The sequence below is a fragment of the Etheostoma cragini genome, chromosome 7 (assembly GCF_013103735.1).
Source record: "Etheostoma cragini isolate CJK2018 chromosome 7, CSU_Ecrag_1.0, whole genome shotgun sequence".
Classification (NCBI taxonomy): domain Eukaryota; kingdom Metazoa; phylum Chordata; class Actinopteri; order Perciformes; family Percidae; genus Etheostoma; species Etheostoma cragini.
In genome coordinates this window covers 4426664-4439974 of record NC_048413.1, presented here as the reverse complement: position 1 = coordinate 4439974, position 13311 = coordinate 4426664, and the positions used below count along the sequence as shown (strand labels likewise).

At 42.8% G+C, this 13311-nt stretch overlaps 1 protein-coding gene across 1 annotated transcript; it reads left to right on the top strand.

The window, feature by feature from the left end:
• The first annotated feature begins 554 nt into the window (after positions 1–554).
• gpr173 (G protein-coupled receptor 173) lies at positions 555–12699 on the top strand. Its single transcript, XM_034877427.1, has 2 exons — positions 555–1389; positions 10914–12699. The coding sequence occupies exon 2, from the start codon at positions 11093–11095 to the stop codon at positions 12275–12277; it is 1185 nt and encodes a 394-aa protein (XP_034733318.1). The 5' UTR covers positions 555–1389; positions 10914–11092; the 3' UTR covers positions 12278–12699.
• The last annotated feature ends 612 nt before the right edge of the window (positions 12700–13311 follow it).

Sequence of the window (13311 nt, the reverse complement as noted above, 5' to 3'; positions counted from 1 at the left end):
CAAGATATGAATTCAGTTGTGATTCTGTGAGAATTCACAGATCCAGTTTTTATTTTTAATCTTTCCCCCTAACATGTATATGAATCTACATGTATGTGTGTGCTAACATACTGGTTTGTTTTGGAGCAATATGGGGGGATGGTTAACTCTAGATGGAGCTAAAAAATTATTTTTAATATCTCAGAAACCAAAACTGCACAAACGAAAATTTTAACGGCACAAACCTGCACAAACGGAGCACTAACCATTCAGACTATTTGCTGAATTTTTTGACGTGGGTGGGGTGTCAGCTTCACGCAGCTCAAACAGCTTGTACAAAACGAAAGTAACGAGCCAATTTTGTAAAATGTAAGGAGTAGAAAGTACCGATATTTGGGTTAAAATGTAAGGAGTAGAAGTAAAAAGTCGCCACAAAAATAAATAGTAAGGTAAAGTAAAAATATCAGAAAAATCTACTTGAGTACAGTAACGAAGTATTTGTACTTCGTTACTTCCCATCTCTGGTCATCACAATGTTCTCTGGTGGGGAGGGTCGGCCCTCATCCCCCAAAACGCTTCGGCCGCCCCTGCCGTGAAGCATTCAGACGGGATTAGAATCAGCCCAGCAGCAGTTGCCTCTTCTGACGAGTGGATGCTGCGTTTCTTCCCCGAGCCTGGCGAAGCTCCGCTTTCTGTTCCGAGTCAATCCGCGCCAGTGACACCGTCGGAGCAGCCTCTCATCTGGGACCTTATCGCACACATTTGCCCGGCTGTGTGGGACATGCCCGGCTGCTGACGGGCTGCGGCGGGACACAATGAGGATTGGCCTCCGTGTTATATCCTGCAGGCCTGACCGCTCGGGGCTTTTATGGCCTCAGTATGTTAGCTAGCTAACGAATTCTTTTATGACCTGTAAACCTTGGGTTGTTTCGGCATATGCAAGCATATGCTAAAGGATTTCATGAACAGCAAACAGGAGGTTTGTCTTGGCTTAACTGGAAAAATGCGAAAGGAAGTGCGGCGGGTATGGTACTACCGCATGCGTTTAGAATACCAAGGCTGGGAATATTAGGCTGAATGGGGATGAACCCACATCCCGTGCTGCTACTCGGAGCTTTTGTAAAAAAAAAAAAATACGGAGACATGACATGCACCAGAAAAAGAGGAAACGCAGCGGTGGGCTCTTTAAACCCTTTGCTTTATGAAGGGAGTCCGCAACAGGCTTCCGAAAAGCCCCTTTTACGAAGATTTGGATCGTTGACACAGTTACACCGTCAGGTGCTGCTGACTTTCTTATTTACCACTTGTTTCCAGCTATTCGTCTTTGTGTGAGAACAGCCAGGTGGAGCCCACACTTCATGTGGACTGCAACAGTCTGTCATAGTGTGGAGGACAAGCAGCCCACAGCAGGTAAGCAGCACAACACGACTACCATTTTGTATTGCCTACAGGTCCCTGGTCTGCAGAATGTCATGCAGCCTGCCTCTGCATTCCTGCATGCCATTTGTTTGAGTGTAATAAGCAAGGCAGCTTGACGTCTTCCAGTAGGCCCTGTAGATTATCACAGCTCACTGGGACTGGTGCCTCTTGTCTTTCTCAGCCTCCACAGGGAGATCATCTAATTATACAGTGCCAATCCTACTGTTTGATGCATGCATCACAGCAGCATCCAGTGTGACACACTGCTTGTTGATGATAAATAATACAGGAGTTCCACTTCAGCACTCGGGCAACTAGGCATAGTGATTTAATATCATTGGGTGTGTTGTGCCCTGTAAAGAACATAGCACTACCTCCTAGAGGACTACAGGCTTTTTTGTGTGATTTAAAGTCAGCCAGGCTCCTTAATGCTGGACTGCAGCAGTCGGTGGCTCTCCAGTCCTGAACAGACCTGTAGGCTCCATGTGAGGAGGCCTGATGCCGGGCCGCTGTTAGAGACCAACTCTGTCTACAAGCTCATCCAGTGAGCTTTGTCGCCTCCTCCCACCCACATCAAGCCAGAGGTATTGGGCTGCTGTTGCTACCCAGTTCCTGACAGTGACTCTGCCCTCCGCCGCCAACCAACTTCCAGCTTCACATAGCCCCTCCTTTTAAGGCTCACAGTCCATAGCACCCAGCCTGTGTGGCTATGGACCGCAACAACAAAAAAGGCATGATAAATACAGTTGATATTAGTGTAATTTAATAAAGTTTGATCTTGATTTGCTTAACAATTTTGTTGTACATCACACTGTTTTCCATTCAGGATTTAACAGTTTTCACTTGCCCTTTAGGGGAGCAGCAAGTGATTTCTTGGGTTTGGTTTTTTTCAGATGAAATTTACTCAAAGGCACTCCCTTATATTCAACAACAGCTGATATGAAACTATTCTTGGAATGTACTGACCCATATCAACATAATGGTTAATTAAATAATTCATATAGACATTTTCAGAGGTTTCTATCTTAAAAAGGAAAACAAAGCATCATTTTACAGACAAAAAAGGTGTTTTTACACTAGAACCAAAAGTAGATGCATGGACTGTAAGTGAAGCCAGAACATCTGGATTGTCCCCTGGTGGCTGGCTGCAGTATAGGTCATAAGCCCCACCCCTTCCATTAAAGCATATGGGACATGGACCAAACAAAAAAAATTAAGTAGCGTTAATTTTTACTGATCAGTTATTTAATGCTATAGAAACAGTCTGAAACCTCATGGTCGACAGCTGGGATTGCGTCGCAATTGGCTGAGTATGTGTATGGGCGGGATTTGGATACCGCGGCTCCACCGCCCGATCTTTACAGTGCAGGCCCTGGCTCCAAAATTACAACATGGCAGCTCCAATTCTGGGAGATTTTGGCATGTATAATATGCATGAGGAGGTGCGGCCATACCAAAATGGCGGCAAACCGCTGTATCTATCTATCCATGCATGCTACGGGTTAAACAGACTAGTCCACTAGTCAAATTTATTGCTCCAGATTGATGTTTGATGGAGACTAGTTGCTGATTACATAATAATAATACATTTTAATTAACAGCGCCTTTCTGAGCACTCAAGGACGCTTTACAGACAATGAAAAGACAGATACAGGAAACAGAAAAGTGTTATAACACAACAAAAACAAACAAAACAGGAACAGTGAATTTACAAATAAGCAAGCTGGAACAGATGGGTTTTGAGTCTAGTTTTAAACAGGGGGAGAGAGTCGATATTGCGGAGGTCAGGTGGGAGTGAGTTCCAGAGCTGGGGAACAGAGCGGCTGAAGGCTCTGTTTCCCACGGTGACAAGTCGAGCATGGGGTACAGTGAGGTGGATAGAGGAGGAGGATCTGAGGGAGCGGGAAGGGACGGCTATGTAAAGGAGTTCTGATAGATATGGAGGAGCAAGGTTATGGATGGCTTTGAAAGTATGGAGAAGGATTTTAAATTGTATTCTGAATTGAACTGGAAGCCAATGGAGCTGCTGAAGGACAGGGGTTATATGATGAAAAGAGAGGGTTCTGGTGATGACACAAGCTGCTGAGTTCTGAAGAATTGAAGTTTATAGAGGGATTTTTGAGGAAGGCCAAAAAGGAGGGAGTTACAGTAGTCAAGGCGGGAGGAGATTATGCTGTGGATAAGGATGGAGGCAGTGTGACTGGTAAGGGAGGGACGGAGGCGGTTAATGTTGCGTAGGTGTAAGTATGCAGATCGGCAGATATTATTTATGTGTGAGTGAAAGGAGAGGGAGGAGTCGAGGATGACGCCCAGACTCTTGACTTGAGGGGAAGGGGAGAACAAGGAGTTGTCAATTGGTAGAGTGAAACTATTGATTTTGGATAAGGTGGCTATGAGGAGGAGTTTGATTTTATCACCGTTTAGTTTAAGGAAGTTTGAGGTTAACCAGTCTTTAATTTCAAGTAAGCAGTTAGTAACGGACAAGGGGGGGGAGCGAGGAGGAGGGTTTGCTGGATAAGTAGAGCTGGGTGTCGTCTGCGTAACAATGAAAATGAATGTTGAATTTGCAGAAGATATTGCCAAGGGGAAGTAGGTCGGTGATGAAAAGGAGGGGGCCAAGAACTGAACCTTGAGGGACGCCAGTAGTAACAGGGGAAGGGTGGGATGTGAAAGATTTGAGTTGAATAAATTGAGTGCGGTCAGTGATATATGAGCGAAACCAGTCAAGAGGGGTGTGAGAGATGCCGAGAGAATACAGTCTATTGAGGAGAATGGAGTGGGAAATGGTATCAAAGGCCGCACTAAGATCGAGGAGGATGAGGATAGAGATGAGTCCGGAATCAGCAGCTGTGAGGAGATCATTGGTGATTTTTAATAGAACAGTTTCAGTACTATGGGAGGGGCGAAAACCAGACTGGACAGGTTCATAGAGACAGTTAAGGGTAAGAAAAGCATGGAGTTAAACATACACTATTTTTTCAAGAATTTTAGAAATAAAGAGAAGATTTGAGATAGGACAAAGATTATGATAGTTAGTTGGATCTGAGCCAGGTTTTTTCAGAATCGGTGAGACAGAGGCTGTTTTAAAAAACTGAGGGGACAATACCAGAGGAGAGAGAGGAATGAATAATGGAAGTCATGAAGGAGAGAAGGGAAGTGATACCTGTTTTGACCAGAGCTGTGGAGAGGGGGTCAAGAGAACAGGTTAAGGACTTGGATTTATGAATGGAATCAGAAATTTTGGAGGGGGTGGGCAGCAGAAAGCAGCAAAATGACTGGCTTTTGGGGAGCGGCAAAGGGGGAGGGGAAGGCAAGGGGGTCAAATATAATTGCTGGTGAATGGAGTTGACATGGGTTTGTCACTAACAGACTTTGAATTTTTGTTTTCAAATTGTTTAGTTTTAATTTTTTTTGTAAATAAATTTAAATTTGAAATGCTAGTTTATTTTTTGAAAATTCTTAGTTTTAGTTTAGTTTACTAGTTTTAGTCTTTTTTGTAATATTGGTTATTGTTACGGCAGGGGGTGAGATGAAGACCCAAATGCAATAGACAGCAGGCAGGAGGGAGCTTCAGCACGGCTTTTATTGATAACAAAACAGAGGAAAAAGGCAAAAATCCAAAAGTTTCAAAAAAACAAAACAGGCACAGGGGAAGGCGAAAACCAACGGGAAAACTCCACAAGTAACACCCACAGGGAGGGCAGGAACACAGGCATTAAAACGCAGACTGGGGTTACTCACAGAAAGGAGGAACTCGACGTTGGACAGCAACGGCACAAAATGATCGAGCACTAGACAAAGGGAACATAGAGGTTAAATACACAAGGTAACGAGGTAATGGGGAACAGCTGAGACGTCAGGTGAGGCACATTAGGGCGGGGCAGGACAATCAGACAAGCCAAAGTAAAGCTAGACAAGACAAGACAAGACAGGAAACCAAACCATCAAAATAAAGCAGAAGGTAGAACAAACATACACAGGAGAACAAGACAGGACCAGCAACACAGGACCACGGAGAAAACAGACAAAAACACAAGGAGGCCAAAGAAAGGGAAAGATAGACCCAAGCAAAAAAAAATAAACATGAGGTTATTGGGCGGGGGATTTAAAAAGGTCAGAAAAAGCATTGTGCAAAAAGGATTAACTCAAGAAAAACATCATACAATTTTAGAAATATGTATTCACAATGTATTCAACAATAACACCAGTACAAACAATGTACATGTAATGATGAGCATGGATATTAAACAGTCAACACAAGATGCTGCAGTAAGTGCAGAATGTGTTTGACATGTTCCAGAAAAAAACCTAAATAACCAGCAGACTAAAGAAGACACACATGAACAGGTGTTTTGAACTTTGGTTTAAGTAAAGTGGCAAACTTTCTGAAGTCAGTCAACTCACACAGTTGTGTAGACATCCCAGTAGAGCTGGGCAATATATCGATAACATATCAATATCGTGATATGAGACTGGATATCGTCTTAGATTTTGAATATCGTGATATGACATAAGTGTTGTCTTTTCCTGGTTTTAAAAGATGCATTAGTCATTATATCCACATTACTGATGATTATATATAAAAAATCTCATTGTGTAAGTATTTCGTGAACGCACCAATAGTCAACACCACAATATTTTTGTGGTATTGATACCAAGGTATTTGTTCAAAAATGATTGTGATATTTGATTTTCTTCATATTGCCCAGCTCTACATCCCAGTATTAATCCACATATTACCCCACTCACTCACCCCTCGCTTTTGGTGTTCCTGCGTGTGTACTAACAAGCAGCTATTGGGTCACCTCTAGTGTTCTCTGTCTGGCGGTTGTCTACGTCATCCTGCCTGGCTCTTTACTCATACATCCATGCCCTGTACCCATACATCCATGCCCTGTACCCAGACATCCATGCCCTGTACCCATACATCCATGCCCTGTATAATAAAATATATGACACACTGGTATCAGCTCAGTACTCGTATCGGCAAATACGCAAGTTCAGGTATCAGAATCGGTATTGGGAAGGAAAAAAATGGCATCGGACCATCTCTACCTAGGCACAGATGGGAAGTAACAACAAGTAACAACAACTAACAACTTTAGTTAGAATACTAAAGTAGATCCTTAAAATATTTCTACTTTACTATTTGGCGAATTTTTACTTTTACTCCTTGCCTTTTAACACGAATAACGGTACTTTCTACTCCTTACATTTTACAAAATTGGCTCGTTACTTTAGTTTTGTACAAAAGGTCGTCTATCAGGTGTGATTGTTAGTGCATGTCGGAGAATAGCGCGGACACACACCTCACACCGCGAGCGGGTGCGCCGCCACACAGAGAAAAACGTGAGAGAAAAGAAAAAGAGACCAGCTTTCTGGAAGATATCAGTTGAGATGTGTGTACGTCCTTGAGAACTGTAAGTGGTATAACTTATGTTGTCAGTTCATTTAATCCATGTAATCCATATGAAATGCAAAATGAAGAAATCAAATATTGATATTTTTGACCAATTACCTTGAACTCGATACCGCAATGATATTGTAGTGATGACTATTGCTGTTTTCACAAAATCTTTACACAATGAGATTTTTGATAAATAATCATCAGTAATGTGGATATAATGACTAACGCAGCCTTTAAAACCAGGAAAAGACAACGTTAATGTCATATCACATATTAGGATATCCAAAATCCAAGACAATATCCAGTCTCATATCACGATATTGATATTATATCGATATATTTGCACAACTCTATTTGTGTGTGTCTGTTTCTCTGTTTGTTGTTTTGATCCCTCCCTTCTGTCTTTTCTCTCTGTTAATTTGTTATTGATTTTGTCTCGGCCCTAGGATGCGTTCTCTGTCTCAGTGTACTGTTTGTAATTGGTTGTGTTTCCTAACTATACAAAAAGTGAATGTGATAACAAAAAATATTTATAATGCATGTATACTGATAGTTTGCAATGTCAACATAAATTAATTTTACTTCTTGATTCCTCCTAGTTTACTACCAGTACTGCTTTTAGTGTTCTTAACAGCTTTGTCTGTTCTAATTTTTTTCCCTTAAGTCTGTTTTTTGCTTTGCTTTGTTGGATATCCTTCTGCGAAGTTTTGTTTTGCTTGTGTTGTCTTCCTTTTTGTTCCTTTAATTTAAAAAAGGCTAATAATGGAATTTTTGACCCATGTAAAATAATGCATTTTATTAATTAGCACTATCCCCTTTCATAAATAAACTGAATTGAATTGAAGATCTTACCTCTACAGCTACAGCAAAAGGCCGTGCAAAACAATTCAGATCGTTGTGCCAAGCTGCAGAGTCTAAACATTCTACAAGTTCTCCCTGCAACTTGCTCAAATAGTTATTCTCTCACAGTCTCTCTCTCTCTCACACACACACACACACACACAGTCGTGTCTGGCTATCTTTGTGGGGACCAGTCATTGACATAATGCATTCCCTAGCCCCTTACCCTAACCATAACCATCAAACCTAAATGCCTAACCTCATCCCTTACCCTAACCCTAACCATAACCTAACTCTAACCCTACTCCTAAAGCCAAGTCTTATTCCTCAAAAAGCCCTTTAACGTTATGGGGACCAGCATTTTGTCCCCACAAAGCTGTCAGGTCCCCATAAGTATACTGTTTTCACAGTTTTTGGTCCCCACAAATGTAGCTAAACCTGGCCCACACACACACACACACACACATACAGTTATTCACAAACATACATATAAGACAGAAATTAGACTATGACTTGAGTTGACAACAGCTACGCTTGTTATCATAAGTGCAATAAAAAGTTAAAGGGATATTTCACCGTCGGAAAGATGAATATATCTTTAAATTTGGTCACTTAAATGTAAAAAAACAAAACAAAAAATCAAAAGTGGTGCCTTCTAGGCAAAGAAAAGACAGAAAATGTGTTTTTTTGGCTCATGTGGATGAATGACACCAAATCCCATAATGCACTTGCTTTGCTACTCAAAGAGTCTACTCTTCAACCAAACCACCCCTACTGTTAACAGACATAGACAGACAGCTAGCAGGCCTGGAAGCTAGTTAGCAGAGTCCAGGATACTGTTGTTCAGCCTTGTTTCCACAAAAACAAAAACACAGCGGTCCCTGAACTGGCGTTGGGAGTTTTGTTGTCTAATGATTGGACACTTGCAAGGAGGATGGATTGGAAAGGTGGCCAGTTAGCTTTCCACCTAGCGGGAACTCCTGCCCTAGTTTGGCGTTTCTGCTTTAGCGCACACTGCCGTTGATGTCCACTTACCCGGCTAGCGGCATTGGGTGACACCGCTGGCTAAGGTTCTGGTGTCTGTAGCAGGCGAAGCTCGCATAGAGGATCGATTATTCTGTCTGTATTACAGTTTCCTGCACATTCTCCAATCTGTACTTATGTATCCCGGTGGTACACATGTGCGGTAGTTTGAATGCACATAATTGTTGTAAAGTTTGCTGCTGAAAAGAGAGAGCCTGTTAGCGTAGCTCCGGGAAGCGATCTTTCGTCTCAGGGGCACATGAGGGAGGGAAGCACGGTCATTTGAAAATACTAGCGGGTTCCTACTGATACAAAGCTTGATGCTAATTGGTGAAGTATCCCTTTAAAGTTCAATAAGTACTCTATTAAACCATAAGTGAATGTGCGTCCCAGGCCAGGATGGGAAAATTATCTTTTTAAATTGTAAATCACATCAACCAGTCAGTCAGGGGATTGAGCTATTCAAATTTGATCTATTCAATAGTATATTATTATTTTATGTCTTATGTCTTATGTCTTATGTCCCCTAATAATGTATGTGATGTCTCTGTTATGTAGACCTTAGTTGTCCCCTAATAATGTATCTGAAGGTGGAGGGTGGGGGTGTGGCCTTGACCAACTGCCACTTTGGTCGTTTGAAAGCCACGATGTCTCTCTCTCATGGGTGGGCCAAATTCTCTGGGTGGGCAAAGCATAGAAAGGGGAGGTCACCTTGCCCCTTATGACCTTATAACGGGTAAGAGTCCAGATTGGCCCATCTGAGCTTTCATTTTCTCAAAGGCAGAGCAGAATACCCAGGGCTCGGTTTACACCTATCACCATTTCTAGCCACTGGGGAACAATAGGTAGGCTGGGGGAACTCATATAAATGTTAAAAAACCTCATAAAGAGAAATTTTCATGCCGTAGGACCTTTAATCTTTTTCAGAGGATAAAAAGTTAGTTCCTCTACTTGAGATGTCTATGACATTCCTTCTCTTCATCATTATCATCAGACAGATCCTCCAGCAGCGCTGCTCTTTGTAAGAACAGTTATTTTTCTTTTGCGGGATCTTTTAGTTGTATCCAGCTCTTCAGACAGATTTTCAGCCAGAACAAAATGAACCACATTTGTAACATTTTGACTGCAGCTTGCTTTATTTGCTTTCCCTTTCTTTTTCCGTCTGTTTGTGATTTTCTGCTTTGTCATTAGTCCTCAGCATTTCCTTTGTTAACAGTTTTATTTCTACAGTCATTTTGTTCCTCTGCAGTTCATTTTTCTCCTTTTCCTGCGTGTCTACTGATGTTACCTGTGCGTACCTGCCGAGTCTGATTCAACTGCAGGTGGCGCAACAGGCAACAACAGTGTTGCCTCACTTTAGCAGAGGTATTCATTTCAATACCGGTTTAGTGGCTTGGCAGTTAACTTTGAAGTATGGATTTGATTTAGGGGGTGCTTTTGGCAACAGCAATGTTATTCGTGTTGTAAGTCAGCGGTAGACTTAACTAACCAGGGTGAGTGTGATGAAAACTGCTGTGTCAACTTGGTTCAGCTCTGAGGTTGTCTCAAACGGCGCTCTGAAGGAATAATCTATGTTTAGAAGTGGTGAATGTAGGCTACAGCTCACACCAACTTAATACTATATGGTGTTAGGCTTTTAATCACAGACAGAGAAGCACAGGGCTTTTTTTTCAGCTGCCTGATTCCACACAACAGTCAGTGTGTCCCTTTCAGCCATCTGGTTGTGCTCCAGGAAAGTGAAGAAAAGTTAGTTTGGTATATCCAGCCATTATGTAGCTAACGTTGGAAGCAGTTATTATAATTACCAGATGGTCTTGTATAAACATATATATAGGTCATACTTAGATCAATTTTTCATGATCAGCGAATGGATTTAATAGAAGTGTATCTTTTTGAATTTGGTGTGAAATCACTTGTTCTATCTCCTATCAGATGGTAACAGAGAGTCCTTTAAGAAAGGGTTTTAAGACCACCTTGTTAGACAGCCTTCACACCAAACTAAAGCTGTGCATCCCTGGGCATAAACACAGGTAGTCTCAGAAACATTGTCATTTACCAGATGGCAGAAGATGTACTCATTAGAGCTTAAAAAGCCATCTCAATAAACAGCAAGACCGCTTCAAACTTCGCAATAAATGTTTAATTTTTTTTAATCTTGTGTGGTCCTACATGCATGACTAGCATGACTCTCCACAGGTAAATGGAACAGAGATCCTAACTCTTTGTCTTTTCCAATTGTTTTCAGGCCCCTGGAAAGGACATAATACACCAACAAAGGGACTGTGCTCAAAATGGAGCGATGTGGATTGAAGATTTCCTGTTCTTTGTGAACTGCGGAAAGGAAGCAACCACGAGGACGAAGGAACGGGTAGCCGACAGAGGAGGCGGGGGAGTGGTTGCTTTGGTGTTTAAAGAAACGCTGGTATGGGTGGGGGAGCATTCGGGATGGCTAATGGAAACGAGAGCAGTGAAGGGCCTGCTGGGCCCATGGCAGCAGTAGTAGCTACCGCAGAAGGAATGGTAACAGAGAGTCCTTCCTCGGCTGTCTCTACCTATATTAAACTGGTGCTACTAGGGCTGATCATTTGCATCAGCCTGGTGGGCAACCTGGTGGTGTCTCTGCTCGTACTGCGGGACCGGGCCCTGCATAAGGCACCTTACTACTTCTTGCTGGACCTTTGCCTAGCAGACACCATTCGCTCAGCCATCTGTTTCCCCTTTGTGCTGGTGTCTATAAAGAACGGCTCGGCCTGGACCTACAGTGTGCTGAGCTGCAAAGTGGTGGCCTTTATGGCAGTCCTCTTCTGCTTCCATGCCGCCTTTATGCTGTTCTGCATCAGTGTAACACGCTACATGGCCATTGCACACCACCGCTTCTATTCAAAGCGAATGACATTTTGGACATGTGTGGCAGTGGTGTGCATGGTGTGGACGCTGTCTGTGGCAATGGCTTTCCCGCCAGTTTTTGACGTGGGTACCTACAAATTTATTCGTGAGGAGGATCAGTGCATCTTTGAGCATCGCTACTTCAAGGCTAATGATACGCTAGGCTTCATGCTAATGCTGGCTGTGCTTATTCTAGCCACACATGTTGTCTACATGAAGTTGCTTCTCTTTGAGTACAAGCACCGTAAGATGAAGCCTGTCCAGATGGTGCCGGCCATCAGTCAGAACTGGACCTTCCACGGGCCTGGGGCTACTGGCCAAGCGGCCGCCAACTGGATTGCGGGCTTTGGCAGGGGCCCAATGCCGCCAACTCTGCTGGGAATCCGGCAAAACTTGCACAACCAGAACCGGCGCCTATTGGGCATGGAGGAGTTCAAAGTGGAGAAACAGCTTGGCAGGATGTTCTACGTGATCACGCTGCTATTCTTGGTGCTCTGGTCTCCCTACATAGTGGCTTGCTATTGGAGGGTGTTTGTCAAGGCTTGCACAATACCACACAGGTACCTTTCCACCACCGTGTGGATGAGTTTTGCCCAAGCCGGGGTCAACCCCATTGTCTGTTTCTTCCTTAACAAAGACTTAAAGAAAGGGCTCCTTTCCCACCTACCAGCCTGCTGCAGGACTAAACCTCATCTGCCACGAGAGCCTTATTGTGTCATGTAAGCAGAGATGATGATCTAAGCCGGAGAAATAACAAGGGACAGGCAACACCTGTGTTGGGGTAGTGTTTGCTTGAGCTATTGTGGCGTTTGATTAAATGCAAGCTACTTGTAAGCAATGGGTATGAACTAGTGAGTGTATTGGTTAAAACACTGGAATGGTGAGCATGTATTTCCAACTCCCAACCCTTTTTCACTTAAACAACAGCATACATGGAGTTAGACCTTCTGATAACACGAGAATAAATACGTAGCAAAACCAACACATTCTCACTCCCATTTTGTAAAATACGGATGCTTGGTCAGGTGCCTTTGTTGTTGTTACTGACGCTAAAAGTCCTTGGTCAGGACTATTGGCATCCCTTTTGACGCAGTTAGGTTAAGGAAAAGCTTGTGGGTGGGCTTACAGTTCCGTGATCCGCGGGAATAACACAAAGGTTAAGGACACACAAGTGACACAAACCCCACTCTCCTGGGTAAAAGTCCTGTGTTTTAAATTGCCAATTAGAACATTTTTTGGGATTGACACTAAAATATTTGAGTTAGTTTTGGTGACAAAAAAGATCACTGAAAAGAAGCAACTTTTCTAGACTAATTCTAAATTTTACTGACATGTCGGATAGGGGTGGAGCGGTACACAGAAGTCACGGTTCGGGCTGTACCTTGGTTCAGACATCATGGTTCAGTACAAGTTTGGTACAATGGGAGGAAAAGCAAAACAAAAATGCTGTTTATGTCTTAAATTGTACCCCCTAGCGTCATATAATCTCTCCCCCTAGTATTTAAAGTAAGATGTAAACAGTAAACAATAAGTACCCCACATCATTTTCAGACTCTGTCTGGAACTTGTTGACAAAATCAGACAATCAGCTATAAAACTAAAATAGTATTATATAGTATAAATATGGAGCAGAGAGGGGAGGGCGCCGCCACAAGAGAGAAATACCTTGCGTGCTCGCTGGACAATACTGGTGTCTTTTCTAATGAAAGTATCCCGATCTGTCACTAGTTTCTTAAAAGAAAACAAAAGAACTTGCG

Bases quoted from the DNA above. Each gene is read 5' to 3' on its own strand.
- gpr173 (XM_034877427.1), top strand. From the start codon at position 11,093: ATGGGTGGGGGAGCATTCGGGATGGCTAATGGAAACGAGAGCAGTGAA.